The sequence below is a fragment of the Oncorhynchus mykiss genome, chromosome 19, assembly GCF_057628025.1.
Source record: "Oncorhynchus mykiss isolate SJ-2025 chromosome 19, ASM5762802v1, whole genome shotgun sequence".
Classification (NCBI taxonomy): domain Eukaryota; kingdom Metazoa; phylum Chordata; class Actinopteri; order Salmoniformes; family Salmonidae; genus Oncorhynchus; species Oncorhynchus mykiss.
Window position 1 is genome coordinate 51,819,353 of NC_143040.1, and position 20,060 is coordinate 51,839,412.

Genomic DNA, 20,060 nt, shown 5'->3' on the forward strand with positions numbered 1-20,060 from the left:
ACATTTTAGAATGAGGCTGTAAAAGTAACAAAATGTGAAACAGGGTGGTGTACCTAATAAACTATCCAGTGAGGGTATAGTGCTAAGAATGTGACAGTAGGGTGACTCCTCTAGCGTGTCTCAAACCCAGGCCACCAGCACCAATGACAAAAGGCCTAACCACTCTCCCAATAAGGGGTGTCACTGGGGCATATGCTTATTGGGCCAGTATTTAGTATTTATTAGGATTCCCAATTAACTTCTGCCGAGGCAGCAACTACTCTTCCTGGGGTCCAAGCAGGAAACAACACAACAAATAAAATACATAATATACGTAAATATACATAGCACTACATTTACATTACTTTACAATTTAGCCATTCAGCAGACGCTTCCATCCAGAGCGACCTACAGAGTGGATTCATCTTAAGATAGCCAAGCTGAGACAACCATATATCACAGTCGTATCCCAAGCACGTATCACATACAAAATGAATAACAATGTCTGTCTCTCCACAGTCCCAGAGTAAGGTGTTCTTTTTATCAGATTTTTGACTCTGTTTTTATTGCTAGCTTGAGTTACATGAGGTGGCAAATAGTTCAATTTATACAGTATAGCTCTATTTAATACTGTGTGTTTCCCAGCCTCTGTTCTGGACCTGGGGACTGTGAAGAGACATCTGTTTGCATGTCTTGTGTGAAACAGACCGTTGGGTACCTTCTACACATCACACAAAAAACAATAGTGATGCAGTCAATCAACCCTCAATTTTGAGGCAAGAGAGATTGACATGAATTTCATTGACATTCGCCCTCCATGTAACTGCATTTGCCCTCCTTGAAAGTGCAATATGTGCTGCTCTGTGGTGGCCAGGTGCGCTGTGTTTCCTCCGACACATTGGTGCGGGTGGCTTCCGGGTTGGATGCGCACTGTGTTAAGAAGCAGTGCGGCTTGGTTGGGTTGTGTTAGTAATTACTAACAAAAAAGCCATACCATAAATTATTATTTTTTTAAAATTATATATATATTTTTTTTAATGGCACCATTTTTGGAGGGGCCACAAATGTTCCCATGAAACATGTCTAACATGTCTAGATTTTGTTCTGAGAGCATGACAAACATACATGTTCTGTGTATGTTTTATTTGACATTTTAAACTGTTTGGATCCTGGATGCTGATTGGATGAGCAAGCCGTGCTTTATTGGCCTGCTATCGCGTCGGTCCGAACCACGCCATTTACCTGTGACATCATTCATGATGCAACACTGCCTTTTGTGCCGTATTGCTTAGTTAAGGGAATGGTCTCTTGGAAACATTCCTATGAGCACAAGAATTAATGACCTAATATGCAGTGGTGTAAAAATACTTTAAAGTACGACTTAATTCGTTTTTTTGTGGTATCTGTACTTAACTTTACTATTTATATTTATGGAAACTTTTACTTCACTACATTCCTAAAGAAAATAATGTACCTTTTACTCCATACATTTTCCCTGACACCCAAAAGTACTACAGGAAAATGGTCCAATTCACACACTTATCAAGAGAACATCCTTGGTCATCTCTACTGTCTCTGATCTGGCGGACTCACTAAACACAAATGCTTTGTTTTTAAATGATGTCGGAGTGTTGGAGTGTGGCCCTGGTTATCCGTACATTTGTGCTGTCTGGTTTGCTTAATATAAGGAATTTGAAATTATTTTGACTTATACTTTAGATACTTAAGTACATTTTAGCAATTCAATTTACTTTTGATACTTAAGTATATTTAAAACCAAATACTTTTATACTTTTACTCAAGTAGTATTTTACTGGGTGACTCACTGTTACTTGAGTCATTTTCTATTAAGGTGTCTTTTTACTTTTACTCAAGTATGACAGTTGAGGACTTTTTGCATCACTGCTAATGTCTTAAGGGACTGTTCTCTAAAATTGTGGGAACATTTGTTAGCTGGGCTGTCATTTCTAAAAAGAACTGTAAACAAAATTACTTCATCAGGAAACATATTCTACATTTTTCATTTGTGATTCTCTCCTGTCTTTCCCCCCAGTCCACTGCTTTTAATGAGCCCCTCTGTTTGGTTGGTTCTGCACTGTATGCTGGAGGGCAGGAGACAGAGAAGGGCCACAGAAGATCTGAATAAGTATTAATTTCCACCAAACTCCCAGGGCAGTAAAGACCGTACAGTATGTAGGGAGAGTGCAGCAGCCCCATGCAGTCAGATGATGCTGTAGCATGTACTGTAGTAATGGGGTTGCATACTGTAGCACCTCACTGCTAATTGTGCTGTTATGGTGGTAAACTGATTTGGCTGGTGACCAGAGTCCCTCTCAGGGGGGTGGGGAGTTACGGGGAGGGGGGACCATCTGCCTGCGGAGTGGAGACTGGAGACTATCTCCGAGATGCACTGTGTACATTTCACACAGCTGGGGAGGGAGAAATGAGACTGCTGCTGAAGCACACAGGGTGGCCGCCAGTGTGTTTGAGTCCAATAAGAAGAAATCGAAAGCCCTGGTGTCTGCAGTATCATAGTGGGAAGACAAGTAACTCAAGCAGATTATACTTGTTTAATATCACTATTTGCTTGCTTATACAATAAGACCATGTATTGACAGTTCAGGTTTCACAATTTTTCTCTGCAGAGATGATTGCAGACATTTTTCACCACAAATTCTCACGATTTAGCAGTTAGCGTGCCAATGATGAACACAGTTGCGTTTCTGATGCGTTGTCGCTGTGTGTTCTCTTGTCCCTGCAGTTGACCAACCTGAACCTGACTAACAGGGTGCTGAGCAGAGGGGCCATCACCCTGACCCCAGCAGTGCGACATGGTCATGGGACTGGAGCTGTGACCCAGCGGCCTGTCAGGGCTGTCCACTCTGACACAGGGCCCATCCACAGCACTACTGGGTGAGTCAAACACACACACCCCAACAGACACCTTCCTAAAGAGTTGCACGATGCTCACATGCAACAACGTAATGCATTTATACTGACCCACGTACAGGAAATTCCCTTGACCATCACTTATGTCCATTGGTTCATTGCGCTACTCTGTTCATGTACTGATAACGACTGTTTATGAGATGGAGTCAAGGGTCTGTTTGGAATGAGATGATTAGTTATATACAGTACCACTGATACTACATTGGTTGTACAATGAGAAATTATGTGGGATTAAATGCAGTCTTGAATCAAGAAAGGCAGGGTGACTGTCTGCAATACCCCTTGATTGTCACCAGTATACCATCCATTTGTCCATTTGTCATGCACTACACCTCAGTTCCCTTATAAGACCTCTCGCGTTGCTTTGGGCAAAATATTACCATTGTGCTTCACCAGTGGTATTTTCACTCCCCAAAGGCTGTGGAGAGGGAATGGTGCGTTGCAATCTCAACGAGGTTCACTGCCAAAGTAAACAGCAATTCCTCTCCTCAGAGAGACTGGAGTCTGAGATGCTGGGCAGTTGTATACAGCTATTCAGAGCAGCAGGTTGAGTGTGGCGCTAGGGCAGTGGAGGCCTCATTAAGAATAATCAGAACTGTTTTTACAGACCTCCTCCTGTGGTCTAGTCTGTACTGCATCCACTATACTACATAGTCACTATTTTTATGTTGCTCTGACGGTCAAAGGTAACTTGTATTACCAACTTTTGGAGCATTGGAAATGGTGTGCTCTCTTTTTTCCTACCAGTTTAAGCCCTTATAGTGATGGATGTTGCAACCCCTCTGGGAGTTGGAACATCTCTGATCAGTGGCTTGAACAGTCATTTTGATTAAATGCATCACTGCCATGAATATAATGCACAGGTCTGGCACTTTCTTTTCTTAACCCCACGTGCCACCTGTTTTTACAGAGGCGGCTTGGATCCCATTCGTCATTTTGGAGAGGACTCTCCAAGTGTGTATATTGAGTGTGCATTTCAAAGGTCTATCCTTAATGCAGATGCCTTTCTCTTGGTCTCCCTTCTAAAGCTTGCCGGTGAGAGGTTCACACGAGCTGTGCTCAACCTCATGAGAGGCTTTTAGTGGGACTATGCTAAGAGCCTTTACATCGGGGCAAATTAACGGGGCAAATTAACATTTTGAGAATTTTCTGTATAAGCGACATTGGACAATTTTTATAGGTGCTTTAGTTTGTGGTAGCCTATTTGGTCACAGTCAATAAATACTCAAGCCAGGTTTAATGGTCTCTGAAGAATCTTTAAATTGAAGACTGAGTTTTTGGAAAAGTATTTTCAACTTCTGGGCTTAATGGGGTATTTCAATGTAGGCCTTTGACTAACAAAATGCTTATTTTGAAGAGTTTTAATTGTGCTTTGTGAGGCTAGCTGTGGAGTTAGCTGATAGCTGCCTGGAGTGTGTGAAGCATGCTGGCAGCCTAATACATTGCATTGGATAAGTGGGGGCAGAGTCAACAGTAAGTCTGCCACATAGCCAGTCTGCTCCAACCCTCTTCTCTGCAACCATGCTTTCTCCCTCACATGGGCCAATGCAGACTGCAGAGAGGGAGAGGGGAAGAGAGAAGTGAGCACATGGACACTGTGAATATGTGTGCCAGACTGCGTCACGTGAGTTAAGGGGGGGTTCAACCTCTGCTGGATGCTGCTTCTGGAAGAGGTGGCCGAGCAAGGTTTAAGCATACATGGTTGCTCTCTCTATTTTTACAGTGATATGTGAGTGACAATGTCTCAGACAGTTTGGCCCTGATCTCCTGTTCTCTGTTTTTCCAGTCCAGCCCTTCCTTATGTATGGAACTGTGTGGGAATTCCTGGAATGTCTGGCCTTTTCCTTTTTAAAATGTTTTTATTTCCACAAATGGAGGAAGATGCATTCTATTAAATGTATCATCTCAAAGAGTAGTTGTATGGAGGGAGACAGACGTTAACTTTTACATTTCACATTTTAAATGTAGCCTAATTGTTATGACCTTGATGGATTATCCTCCTTTCTATTGTAAGTCCAAAACAGAAGATGGCGCCGTACTGTATGGCAGCCATTTTGCAAGCTCCAACCCAACTTTTCTATTTTGTAATCTTTTAGCGTTTTATTTTTAATTTCCACAAAATCTATCCGCTATAATTTCTTATAACAGACAAACTTTTGAACATCAGATCTGCAGTTACTTTCCTCAATTCTGGCTTCAACTTCGACTCATCTGCCCTAGGCTCTTTCTGTAACTGACCCAATTTTTGGGGTAACCAAGAGGAAATGCCGGCGTTGGAGACAAGAATGGGGGAGTCCAGGCGAGATTAAGGCGAGGGGAAAACCAGCCACCTCTTCCCTTCATTCTATTGGCCATTGCCATCCTATAATTAAATGGTTGACCTCTGTTCGTGGATTTGCTACCAATGGGACTCTCGTAACTGCAATATTCACTGCTTTTCTGAAACATGGCTTTAGACAAGATACTACCCATGGCTATCCAATTCGATTCTCCATTCACAGAGCAGATGGAACAGTAGAGTCAGGGAAATTGAAGGCGGAGGGTTTTGCCTCTTCATCAAAAACAAATGGTGTGTTGACTCGAGCACAGTGGAAGTCTCGACCCATTGTTCACCCGTCTTGGAATACCTGATGGTCAAATGCTGACCCTTCTACATCCTGCGGGAGTTTTCAGCTGTTATTACAACTGTTGTATACATTACACTCAGGATAAGAAAAATAACAAGTTCGCACTGTACGAGGCTATAAACAAGCAGGAAAACTTGCACCTGAAGGCTGCTTTTCTTTTATTTAACTAGGCAAGTCAGTTAACAACAAATTCTTAATTACAATGACGGCCTAGGAACAGTGGTTTAACTGACTTGTTCAGGGGCAGAACAACAGAGTTTTACTTTGTCAGCTCGGGGATTCGATCTAGCAACCTTTCAGTTACTGGCCCAATGTTCTAACCACTAGACTACCTGCCACAACATGATATCAAACTTCCATCAACACGTCTCCTTCGCCATAAAGTCCCAGACCACAGTTACTCTACCCACAAGCAAGCATACAAGGCCCTCCCTCATCCCCATTCGGCAAATCAGATCATGACTCTGTACTCCTTCTTCCGTTTTACAAGTGGAAGCTCAAACAGGAAGTACCGGTGACTCTTCCCGGTTGAGAAATGGTCATCAGAATCAGAGATTATGCTACAGGACTGCTTTGCTAGTGCTAATTGAAATATGTTCAGACACTCCACCAATAACATCGAGTTAACCACCTCTGTCACTGGCTTCATTAGGAAATACATCTGCGACGTTGTCCACACAGTTTTCTTTATTTTATTTCACCTTTATTTAGCCAGGTAGGCAAGTTGAGAACAAGTTCTCATTTACAACTGCGACCTGGCCAAGAATAAAGCAAAGCAGTTCAACACATATAACAACAAAGTTACACATGGAATAAACAAAACATACAGTCAATAATACAGTTGAAGAAAATCTATATACAGTGTGTGCAAATGAGGTAAGAAAAGGGAGGTAAGGTAATAAATAGGTCATGGTGGCGAAGTAATTACAATATACCAATTAGACACGAGTGATTGATGTGCAGAAGATGAATGTACAAGTAGAGATACAGGGGTGCAAAGGAGCAAGATAAATAAATACAGTATGGTGATGAGGTAGTTGGATGGGCTTTTTACAGATGGGCTATGTACAGGTGTAGTGATCTGTGAGCTGATCAGACAGCTGGTGCTTAAAGCTAGTGAGGGGGTAAGAGTCTCCAGCTTCAGTGATCTTTGCAATTCATTCCAGTCATGGCCAGCAGAGAACTGGAAGGAAAGGCGGCCAAAGGAGGAATTGGCTTTGGGGGTGACTAGAGAGATATACCTGCTGGAGCGCCTGCTACGGGTGGGTGCTGCTATGGTGACCAGTGAGCTGAGAAGGTGCGGCATTACCTATCAGAGACTTGTAGATGACCTGAAGCCAGTGGGTTTGGTGACGAGTGTGAAGCGAGGTCCAGCCGACGAGAGTGTACAGGTCACAGTGGTGGGTAGTATATGGGGCTTTGGTGACAAAACGGATGGCACTGTGATAGACTGCATCCAATTTGTTGAGTAGAGTGTTGGGGGCTATTTTGTAAATGGCATCGTCGAGGTTCGGTATGGTCAATTTTACGAGGGTATGTTTGGCAGCATGAGTGAAGGATGCTTAACCACAGTGAAGGTTAACACAGAGGTTTGCGCTAAACTAAAGGACAGGGCTGCTGCACACACAGCTATCAAATACAACCCTGAGGTTACCGCTGAGGACAAGAACAAGAAGTCCCATTACGACCTCCGCACAGTCATCAAACGAGCAAAAGGACAATATAGGAATAAGAAGGAATCATATTACCAGCTCTGCCGCCCCCACCGCATGTGGCAGGATCTACAGTCCATCACAGATTACAAAGGAAGACCAAGTCATGATATGCCTAACGTTTCCTCTACCAGACGAACTCGATGCATTTAATACATGCTTCAACAACACTGTGTCGTGCGTGAGGGCCCTCACTGACCCAGTGAACTGGGTGATCTCGCTCTCTGAGGCCGAAGTGACTAAGGTCTTTAATCAGATCAACACTCGCTAGGCCGCTGGGCCGGACGGTATTCCAGGGCGCGTTCTCAGAGCATGCGCAGAACAGCATATTCACGATCATTTTCAACTTCTCCTTGTCCCAGTTTGTAATCCCTACATGTTGGGTTGACCACCATCATTCCTGTTCCCAAGAACTCAAAGGCTTCATGCCACAATGACTACCGTCCTGTAGCACTCACATCTGTAATCATAAAGTGCTTTGAAAGGTTTCCTATGGCACACATCAACTCCATCCTAGACCCACTCCAATTTGCATACCGCCCCACAGATCCATAGACGACGCAATCTGAATTGCATTCCACACTGCCCTCACCCACCTAGATAAGAGGAATGCCTATGTGAGAATGCTGTTCATTGACTACAGCTCAGCTTTCACGCCCCACATCGACTGGGCTGCAGTGGAGCGGGTCGAGAGCTTCAAGGTCCTCAGTGTCCAAATCACTAAAGACTTACAATGGTCCACACACACGTGGACAGTTGTTAACAAGTTCCAAAGTTGCGCCTATTCCCCCTCGGGAGGTTAAATGTTTGGCATAGGCCCTCAAATCCTCAAAGTTCTACAGCTGCACCTTTGTGAGCATCTTGACTGGCTGCAACACTGCTTGGTATGGCAACCGCACCGCCCTTGATCGCATGGCGCTACAGAGGGTGATGCGGACAGCCCAGTCCATCACTGGGGCCGAACTTCCTGCCTTCCAGGACCTCTATATCAGGTGGTGCAAAAGGATGGCCCGGAAAATTGTTAGACTCCAGCCACCCAAGCCATAGACTCTTCTCTCTGCTTCCCCACAGCAAGCGGTACTTGTGCATCAAGTCTGACACCAACAGGCTCCTGAACAGCTTATATTCCCAAGACTGCTAATAGCTAACCAAATAGCTACACAGACTGAGTTGACCCTTGTATTTTATTTATGCACACTCACTTGTGCATGCGACATTTAAACTTTAAGTACTTTTATCTTATCTACAGTACTTTCTCCTTTTTGATCCCAGTTCATGTGAGGACTATTATTCTACTTTTTAACTGGAAATCCTCTGAGGTAAACTCATAAAATACTGTTCTTGAGTGCACTAAAGTATGTTGCCACTTAGGAGCTCTGCTGTTAATACTTCATAACAGAGATTTTGATGAGATCCTTCACCTCGTCACAGGACAGCTCAGGTAAAAAGGATCCCTTTGTCAGAAGGTTCTCCTGTTAAGAACGTGCCATCCATCACTTTCTCTCTGTTACTTTCCGCACCAACACAAACCCCAATTTTTTTTCCACCCCATTACCCGCAACCGTAAATTTGGCGTAGGGATCTTAGGAAGCGGTGTAACATCGTTGATGAGATATTAGGATAAATTATCTTGATTTTGACTTTGAGTGCTGTTTCTTTCATGTAGGATTTCCTGAGCCCCCTACAACTGGGGCCGGTGGTCTGTGCCAAACATACTGAAACCGTTAAGCACGCTGGCTCTTTAAGCAGCAACCACAGGGGTGAAGCATGATGGGTTTCAAAGAGTAGCTTGGCTCTTTGATGTGCCGACATGCTGCCAGGATCTGCCAGGTATGCTGCCTCAGCACTCTGAAACACACACAGAGAGAGAAGCTGCTTCCCCACTCCTCTCACTCCAGTCTGCTGTCAACCTGGAGCAGGGGGCTGCTGGCTACACTCACTTTCATAAACACCATTATACTATTACTATTTAGACACCTCACAACTCTGTTGTCAGGAGTAACGCTTGACTTCCCGATACTTTGTTTTTTGAATTGTCCCAAACCGCATCATTGATGTGAAATTGTTTGATTTCTCATAGGCATTAATTTGACCTTCTAAAAGTCTCTAACATTGTTTTATTTTTCTAACCAGGCAAGTCAGTTTGAAGAACAAATTCTTATTTACAATGACGGCCAAACCCAGGCAACACTGGGCCAATTGTGCGCCACCCTATGGCCGAATGTGATGCAGCCTGGATTTGAACCAGGTACTGCAGTGAAGCCTCTTGCACTAAGATGCAGTGTCTTAGACCACTGCGCCATTCGGGAGCCCAAAACATCAGGGTGCATAACCAATGGGTGCATGGTGTTTTATCATTAGCTCTCTTTTGCTAGTTTAGGACAAGCCTATAAAAGAAGGCCAGATTGCTTAGTCTCTGTATTTTACTAATTTTACCCGATCCTGGATCGAACAATTGGCTCAGGTAAGAATTCATTTCCAGTAAGTTTTTGGGTAACAATAGCTGTGGTTTGAAATTGTGATTGAGCACCACAATTGTGTATTTAGGGTTGTAATACGTCATGGTTGGCCCATTCTACTCCCCTCAGTGAGGAGAACACTAATGTCTCTCTCTACCTTGGCACCCAAACTCTCTCTCCACTGTTACCTCCATCTCTGTCTTCATATCCAAATCAAATCAAATCAAATTTATTTATATAGCCCTTCGTACATCAGCTGATATCTCAAAGTGCTGTACAGAAACCCAGCCTAAAACCCCAAACAGCAAGCAATGCAGGTGTAGAAGCACGGTGGCTAGGAAAAACTCCCTAGAAAGGCCCAAACCTAGGAAGAAACTTAGAGAGGAACCAGGCTATGAGGGGTCCTCTTCTGGCTGTGCCGGGTGGAGATTTTAACAGAACATGGCCAAGATGTTCAAATGTTCATAAATGACCAGCATGGTCAAATAATAATAATCACAGGCAGAACAGTTGAAACTGGAGTAGCAGCACGGCCAGGTGGACTGGGGACAGCAAGGAGTCATCATGTCAAGTAGTCCTGAGGCATGGTCCTAGGGCTCAGGTCCTCCGAGAGAGAGAAAGAAAGAAAGAGAGAATTAGAGAGCACACTTAAATTCACACAGGACACCGGATAGGACAGGAGAAGTACTCCAGATATAACAAACTGACCCTTGCCCCCCGACACATAAACTACTGCAGCATAAATACTTGAGGCTGAGACAGGAGGGGTCAGGAGACACTGTGGCCTCATCCGATGACACCCCCGGACAGGGCCAAACAGGAAGGATATAACCCCACCCACTTTGCCAAAGCACAGCCCCCACACCACTAGAGGGATATCTTCAACCACCAACTTACCATCCTGAGACAAGGCCGAGTATATCCCACAAAGATCTCCGCCACGGCACAACCCAAGGGGGGGTGACTCAGTGACTCACCCACTCAAGTGACGCACCCCTCCTAGGGACGGTATGAAAGATCCCTAGTTAGCCAGTGACTCAGCCCCTGTAATAGGGTTAGAGGCAGAGAATCCGAGTGGAAAGGGGGGAACCGGCCAGGCAGAGACAGCAAGGCCGGTTCGTTGTTCCAGAACCTTTCCGTTCTCCTTCACACTCCTGGGCCAGACTACACTCAATCATATGACCCACTGAAGAGATGAGTCTTCAGTAAAGACTTAAAGGTTGAGACCGAGTTTGCGTCTCTCACATGGGTAGGCAGACCATTCCATAAAAATGGAGGTCTATAGGAGAAAGCCCTGCCTCCAGCTGTTTGCTTAGAAATTCTAGGGACAATTAGGAGGTCTGCGCCTTGTGACCGTAGCGTACGTGTAGGTATGTACGGCAGGACCAAATCAGAGAGATAGGTAGGAGCAAGCCCATGTAATGCTTTGTAGGTTAGCAGTAAAACCTTGAAATCAGCCCTGGCTCCCTACACAGGAAGCCAGTGTAGGGAGGCTAGCACTGGAGTAATATGATCAAATTTTTTGGTTCTAGTCAGGATTCTAGCAGCCGTATTTAGCACTAACTGAAGTTTATTTAGTGCTTTATCCGGGTAGCCGGAAAGTAGAGCATTGCAGTAGTCTAACCTATAAGTGACAAAAGCATGGATACATTTTTCTAAATAATTTCTGGACAGAAAGTTTCTGATTTTTGCAATGTTACGTAGATGGAAAAAAGCTGTCCTTGAAACAGTCTTGATATGTTTTTCAAAAGAGAGATCAGGGTCCAGAGTAAGGCCGAGGTCCTTCACAGTTTTATTTGAGACGACTGTACAACCATTAAGATTGATTGTCAGATTCAACAGAAGATCTCTTTGTTTCTTGGGACCTAGGACAAGCATCTCTGTTTTGTCCGAGTTTAAAAGTAGAAAGTTTGCAGCCATCCACTTCCTTATGTCTGAAACACATGCTTCTAGCGAGGGCAATTTTGGAGCTTCACCATGTTTCATTGAAATGTACAGCTGTGTGTCATCCACATAGCAGTGAAAGTTAACATTATGTTTTCGAATGACATCCCCACGAGGTAAAATATATAGTGAAAACAATAGTGGTCCTAAAACGGAACCTTGAGGAACACCGAAAGGTACATATGATTTGTCAGAGGACAAACCATTCACAGAAACAAACTGATATCTTTCCGACAGATAAGATCTAAACCAGGCCAGAACTTGTCCGTGTAGACCAATTATGGGTTTCCAATCTCTCCAAAAGAATGTGGTGATCGATGGTATCAAAAGCAGCACTAAGGTCTAGGAGCACGAGGACAGATGCAGAGCCTCGGTCTGATGCCATTAAAAGGTCATTTACCACCTTCACAAGTGCAGTCTCAGTGCTATGATGGGGTCTAAAACCAGACTGAAGCATTTCGTATACATTGTTTGTCTTCAGGAAGGCAGTGAGTTGCTGCGCAACAGCCTTTTCTAAAACTTTTGAGAGGAATGGAAGATTCGATATAGGCCAATAGTTTTTTATATTTTCTGGGTCAAGGTTTGGCTTTTTCAAGAGCGGCTTTATTACTGCCACTTTTAGTGAGTTTGGTACATGTCCGGTGGATAGAGAGCCGTTTATTATGTTCAACATAGGAGGGCCAAGCACAGGAAGCAGCTCTTTCAGTAGTTTAGTTGGATTAGGGTCCAATATGCAGCTTGGAGGTTTAGATGCCATGATTATTTTCATCATTGTGTCAAGAGATATAGTACTAAAACACTTGAGTGTCTCTCTTGATCCTAGGTCCTGGCAGAGTTGTGCAGACTCAGGACAACTGAGCTTTGAAGGAATACGCAGATTTAAAGAGGAGTTCGTAATTGGCTTTCTAATAATCATGATCTTTTCCTCAAAGAAGTTCATGAATTTATTACTGCTGAAGTGAAAGCCATCCTCTCTTGGGGAATGCTGCTTTTTAGTTAGCTTTGCGACAGTATCAAAAAGGAATTTGGGATTTTTCTAATTTTCCTCAATTAAGTTGGAAAAATAGGATGATCGAGCAGCAGTAAGGGCTCTTCGATACTGCACGGTACTGTCTTTCCAAGCTAGTCGGAAGACTTCCAGTTTGGTGTGGTGCCATTTCCGTTCCAATTTTCTGGAAAATAACCACAGGGCCACCATTTCTGATTCTGCAGTACTCAAGAACTGCTCAGACCCTGGTCACCGCAACACACATACTGGTATTTTTGGTTTTGTTCAATATTTTGTCAGACTGTTGTTTTACTTGGTCGGATGTTGTCGCAGCATTTAATTCCAGTACATTTTGTGACTGTCCATTTGCAGATGCTATTTGGCTCCCCAGAAAACTCAGGGGAACTTTAAAAATGAATGGGGCAAAAATGGTTTGATATCTTCCTCCTTTCAATAAAAAGCTTATTTTTTTTCACCTCAATTGGACCCAGATGTAGTGCTGGTAGTAAGGTATCCCCTTAGGTAGGGAAGAGAGAAATTCCAACCTGGGATAAGGGGACCATGTTAATGAGTTGACATCGACACCCTAGTAACATCCCTTCCCCCCTCAACAGGCAGTATGGACTAAAACCCTCTCCCCCCCATTTCAGTCACACACATGAGAGATGGACTTATGCACTGCACTCACACTGGCACTTTGAACCCATCCACCAGCTCTCTGCTTCTCAACATTGTAGGCTCCAGTACTCTGTGTTTCATAGTTATCATATCAATGCCCCTCTAGATGGAGGACAAGGGGGAGAAAATACAGTACCAAAGTTTGGACACACCTACCCAGGGTTTTTTCTTTATGTTTTACTATGTTCTACATTGTAGAATAATAGTGAAGACATCAAAACTATGAAATAAGTATGGAATCATGTTTAACACTTTTTTGGTTACTACAAGTATTTTACCTATTTGGAAAAAGACCAAGTCCATATTATGGCAAGAACAGCTCAAATAAGCAAAGAGAAACGACCGTCCGTCATTACTTTAAGACATGAAGGTTAGTCAATCTGGAAAATGTCAAGAACTTTGAAAGTTTCTTCAAGTGCCATCAAGCTCTTTGATGAAACTGGCTCTCATGAGGACCGCCACAGGAATGGAAGACCCAGAGTTACCTCTGCTGCAGAGGATAAGTTCATTAGAGTTAACTGCACCTCAGAAATTGCAGCCCAAATAAATGCTTCACAGAGTTCAAGTAACAGACACATCTCAACAGCAACTGTTCAGAGGAGACTGTGTGAATCAGGCCTTCGTGGTCAAATTGCTGCAAAGAAACCACTACTAAAGGAACACGAGCAATGGACATTTTGTCCAAAATTGAGATTTTTCGTTCCAACCGCCGTGTTTTTGTGAGACATCGAGTAGGTGAGCGGATCGCATGTGTGGTTCCCACCGTGAAGCATGGAGGTGTGATGGTGTGGGGGTGCTTTGCTGGTGACACTGTAGGTGATTTATTTCTAATTCAAGGCACACTTAACCAGCATGGCTACCACAGCATTCTGCAGCGATACGCCATCCCATCTGGTTTGCGCTTAGTGGGACCATCATTTGTTTTTTCAACAGGACAATGAGCCAACACCCTCCAGGCTATGTAAGGGCTATTTGACCAAGGAGGATAGTGATGGAGTGCTGCATCAGATGACCTGGCCTCCACAAATACCCAACCTCAACACAGTTGATCGTTTGGGATGAGTTAGACTGTGGAGTGAAGGAAAAGCAGACAACAAGTGCTATGCATAGACTCCTTCAAGACTGTTAGAAAGACTGTTATAAAAGCATTCCAGGTGAAGTTGGTTGAGAGAATACCAAAAGGGTGCAAAGCTGTCATCAAGGGTGGCTAAAAATCTTAAATATATTTAGATTGGTTTAACACTTTTTTTTTGGTTACTACATGATTCCATATGTGTTATTTCATAGTTTTGATGTCTTCACTATTATTCTACCATGTAGAAAATAGTAAAAATAAAGAAAAACCCTTGAATGAGTTGGTGTGTCCAACATTTTGACTGGTGCTGGAAATACCCCTGAACCCCTGAGCCTGATGTCCACATTGACCAGCTAGGCCAGGACTTGGAGGTATGGTGGGCTGAAGCAGCATGATGTCATTTCATAACGGCCTTTTTCCCACATTCGGCGCTGAGTTAGATTGATGCTGCACATGTGCTCTGCTCACACTGCTGTGTTATTGTAAGTCATATCAGCATATTACAGTACAGTGAGTTCAGCAGGGTTCACACTGACACCCACATGCTGCAGGCAGGCAGAGCAGGCTCCAGGCTGCTACAACTGCACACATATACTGTACCAGTGATGGGAAACTCAGATGTGCCAGTTTTTTCCCCCTTTCCTATTTGTTATTTATTGTGCTGGAATTGAATGGCCAGGAACTGAGGCCCCTGATGTGGGACTCAGAGGATTTGTGATTTGGCCTCCCATGTAGCTCAAGTGGAGAGATATTGGTAAAGACTAACTGAAGCATACTGTACTTGGAATAGTTTTGGGGAAAAATGCTTAAATACTAAAAAATGGAGGCGAAACCATCCATCAGGGTTTTGTTTTGTCTTGTGGTCATTTGGACTCTGTTGTCTTAAAGGGTTCACAGACAGACCTTTGTTAGCAGAAGAGGGTGAAAAAAGTTTCAATGGCTCTGGGTCACACCAGTTGTTTTTGCAATATACATGCCATTACGTGAAATGAGCGGGCGGATAGCGCGTTCACATGACTTTCAGATCCCTTGTGTCTTTGTTTGGCTACGCCGGACGGGAATATTTTTCATGTAGCCTGTGTGAGCGACACTGGATTATTTTCCCGCAGCGTGCATTGTTATTCAAGATTAATTGAATTCTAATTTTAGACCTTATCTCAGTTCTGTTCTAAAAATGTCCTGGTGAATTGTGTTATTTCAAGTCTGATAATATTTTATTTAACTTTTACTGTATACAAATGTTATTACAATGTTATCTATGTTTCTTATATAATAAAAAAAACATAAGCCTGTCATGAACTAGCACTTAACTATTCCCCCCCCCCCTATTAGCTCTGACTTTGCTGATAGCTAATTTATTGAGGGAAAATGTACTTACTATGACTATGTGGTTGTCCCACCTAGCTATCTTAAGATGAATGCACTAATTGTAAGTCACACTGGATAACAGTGTCTGCTAAATTACTTAAATGTATGGGAGGAATTTCCACTAGCTCTTCATCCTCAGGAGTTCTATTTCTTTATCTCTCTTTCATTCTTTCCATTTTTTCTCTCAGCACCCTGCTCTTTAGAACAGTGCTTTTTGGCTGAAGGGGTGCCTTCCTTTTCAGACTCTGCAGTGAACTTGTGCTGGAGGGGCGAGCCCTGACGCCCCCCCATTGCTTTAGATGGGGCCAAAAAGGCTGAAAGGCTTAGTCCTAGTGAAAGATAATCCAGTTACAAATGTGTGGAGCCGTTCAAAGGTTGGCTTTCCAGGTTGTGGCTTTGTGATGTGGATGGAACGCGATGCGCTGAGAGCCCTTAGGCGGGAGAGGTTTCAATGTTTTCTAAGTGCCCCATGTTTGCCACGGGTCGGCTCTCTGCTTTGCCTCTTTGATTGGTCAGTTTTGACAGGAGGCCATCTGGGTGCAGCGGCTGGGGTGCCGCACGCTGTCTTGTCCCCTTTACTTGTTGTTCAGTCTTACTACTCAACATGTGGAGGGAAATAGGCCATGAGCTAACACTACATTTCAGTCTTGGTTGCATAGTCAAGTGACTGATGATGAGATGGTAGGCCTAAATACTTACATGGCTCCCCACTGCTGTTATTTCTGTTCCACTGCTGTCTGAGCCGAACCTTTTGCATCAGTAAAAGCTAGATGCTCAGTTCTTAATTTATCAAGCATACAGTACACATTAACTTTGGAACTATTTTGATCTAATTTCTTTTGCTCCCATAGCCCCAGGGCGCCGAGAGATGAGGAGGGTCTTTGGGATGGGGAGACCCAGAGTGCCTACAACCTGGTGAGAGGCGTCAGCCCCCAGCAGCGCTACCAGCCCATCCCAGGCAGCTACCAGCTCCAGTTCGCCATCCAGCAGCTGCAGCAGCAGAAGTTCCAGTCCCGCCAACTGCTTGACCAGAGTCGCACCCGCCACCAGGTCAGTGAGCTGCAGTCCACAATACCACAGACCGAACGGTAGGGTAAATGTGGCTGTGGAGTTTAGAGAAAAATATCACTGCTATGTAGTTCTGGTTGCCTTGGAACTATTCAGCCCAACGAAATGAAAACCATGCCTTCCTATAAACCACAGGCTGAATGTGGAGAACCTCATGTTCAGGTAGACCCAGACTAGAAACCCTGCAAGACTGTATATACAGTGTGGTGAGAGTGTATTAGAAACACTCCTTCTCTCACTGGGCTGAAAGTTGCACACAATCCAATCCTTGGAACCAGTGTTCAGCTTTGTGTCAAAACCATTTTACAGACTTTTTGTGATTTTCTCTGATTGGGGTTCAGAGAAACACTAGAAGTTGCAATTCTCCCTTTCCATCCCTTGATCTTTCCCTCTTACTCAAATAAAGCATAGATGTAAACACTTAGTAGGGTATTTGAGTGCTATTGAATTATAAATCAGGAAAACCCTCATCTCTTTTTGTCTGGGCAATATCAACTGCTTGTTTTTGTTAAGCAATGGGGATACTCTCCAAAAGCTCCCCCATCACCCGTAGAGGAAAGCCTTGATGTTTGTGCTTGCAAAATTATTCTGGGAATTTCTCCTCCAACCGCCGAACAAAATGGTGTCCAGTGGGAACATCCTCACAGGGAGCTCGTTTCTTGAAAGCAAACATGAATTCTCACACCAAGCGAACTCTTTGTTCTACTGAGTCTGTGCTTATATTGGAAGGTAAGTAATCAAGGCTGGCTGCCCACAAGGGCTCCGGCATGGCAATGCCACTGATTCTACACTGAATAAGAAGCCTAATCCCATCATTCACAGCTCATATCAGATTCTACATTCATTTTGTTCCCATTACAATGCTGAAACTGATTTCTGAGGCATAACTTTTCTAAACCGTTATAGTTACAAAACCTTTTAGTCTTGCTTGACTAGTCGTGACATATGCGATTTCTGTCATTGCTGAATGAGATTAAACTGAATGCCTTGGGTTACTTGACACTATATATCATTTTGAAACTGGAAAAAAAAAACGCATTGGTTCTTGGTTTGCTTTGAAAGGAGATCTGGACAGGAAATCTGTGTTTATTCTTCTTGCAGCATTTGTTGTATAGCCGTTCTATGAATGGAGGCTGGGGAGAGACTAGAGGTATATTTTCTGGGTGATTTAAATATTGACTGGCTTTCATCAAGCTGCCCACTCTAGAAAAAGCTTCAAACTGTAACCAGTGCCTGCAAACTGGTTCAGGTTATCAGTCAACCTACCAGGGTAGTTGCAAACAGCACAGGGATGAAATCATCAACATGTATTGATCACCTCTTTACTAATGCTGCAGACATGTGCTTGAAAGCAGTATCCAGACCCATCGAATGTAGTGATCACAATATAGTAGCCATATCTCGGAAAACCAGTTCCAAAGGCTGGGCCTAATATAGTGTATAAGAGGTCATACAATAAGTTTTGTACTGATTCCTATGTTGTTGATGTAAAGAATATTGCACTTGACACATTTATGAAAATGACTGTAAAAATGGTTAAATCCCAGTGGCTTGATGAGTAATTGAAAAATGGTATGGTTGAGGGATGAGGCAAAAGCAATGGCAAATAAATTACACACACCACGAAAAATGTATTTGTGTGGAGGTGCTGACTAACGGCGAATAAACTATTCAAATAGAGTTACCCAATAAATTACTGGGAGTTTATATATGGAGTGTGTGACTCTCTTTATTTTGATAGTATAAAGAATGATAGTAAAAAGCTTTGGTGCACCTTAAATTACATTTTGAGAAAAAGGGCAAACTCTGCTCCATCATTCATTGAATCAGATGGCTCATTCATCACAAAACCAACTGATATTGCCAACTACTTTAATATTTTTTTATAGGCAAGATTAGCAAATTTAGGCATGACATGCCAGCAACAAACGCTGACACTACACATCCAAGTATATCTGACCAAATTATGAAAGAAAGGCATTGTAATTTTGAATTCCGTAATGTGAGTGTGGAAGAGGTGAAACAATTGTCTATCAACAATGACAAGCCACCAGGGTCTGACAACTCGAATGGAAAATTACTGAGGATAATAGCGGACGATATTGACAGTCCTATTTGCCATATTTCAAATTTAAGCCTACTAGACAGTGTGTGCCCCCATGCTTGGAGTGAAGCAAAAGTCATTCCGCTACCTAAGAATAGTAAAGCCCCCTTGGTCGGCTATTTGAGCCAGTAAATCAGCCTGTTACTAACCTTTTTAGTAAACTTTTGGAAAAAATTGTTTGACCAGATGCAATGCTATTTAATAGAAAACAAATTGACATCAGACTTTCAGCACGCTTATAGGGAAGGACATTCAAAAAATGATTGAGGGCTGTTTTGGGGGCTGTTTTGTTAGACTTCAGTGCAGCTTTTGACATTATCGATCACAGTCTGCTGCTGGAAAAACTTGTGTTATGGCTTTACACCCCCTGCTATATTGTGGATAAAGAGTTACCTGTCTGACAGAACACAGAGGGTGTTCTTTAATGGAAATCTCTCCAACATAATCCAGGTAGAATCAGGAATTCCCCAGGACAGGTGTCTAGGCCCCTTACTTTTTAAAATCTTTACTAACGACATGCCACTGGCTTTAAGTGTCTATGTATGCGAATGACTCAACACTATACATGTCAGCTACTACAGCGACTGAAGTGACTGCAACACTTAACAAAGAGCTGTAATTAATTTCAGAGTGGGTGGCAAGGAATAAGTTGGTCCTAAATATTTCTAAAACTAAAAGCATTGTATTTGGGACAAATCATGCACTAAACCATTAACCTCAACTAAATCTTCCAATAAATAATATGGAAATTGAGCAAGTTGAGGTGACTAAACTGCTTGGAGTAACCCTGGATTGTAAACTGTCATGGTCAAAACATATTGATACAACAGTAGCTAAGATGGGGAGAAGTCTGCCCATAATAAATCACTGATCTACCTCAACAGCACTATCAACAAGGCAGGTTCTACAGGCCCTAGTTTTGTCGCATCTGGACTACTGTTCAGGCATGTGGTTAGGTGCCACAAAGAGACTGCAATTGGCTCAGAACAGTGCAGCACGGCTGGCCCTTGGATGCACACAGAGAGTTAATATTAATATGCATGTCAATCTGAACGTTCAGAACAGACTATGGGAGGCGCACAGTACTACATGGAGCCATGACTACATGG

General features: G+C 43.3%; 1 protein-coding gene across 3 annotated transcripts in view; it reads left to right on the forward strand.

The window, feature by feature from the left end:
• The window catches only part of ttll5 (tubulin tyrosine ligase-like family, member 5), a 96,231-nt gene that overhangs the window by 49,348 nt on the left and 26,823 nt on the right, over positions 1-20,060 (forward strand). For all 3 annotated transcript variants that reach the window (XM_021574390.3, XM_021574392.3, XM_090211337.1), the window contains 2 exons: positions 2,741-2,892; positions 16,631-16,829. In XM_021574390.3, the coding sequence (XP_021430065.3) occupies positions 2,741-2,892; positions 16,631-16,829 (351 nt within the window). The remainder of the gene's footprint in view (positions 1-2,740; positions 2,893-16,630; positions 16,830-20,060) is intronic.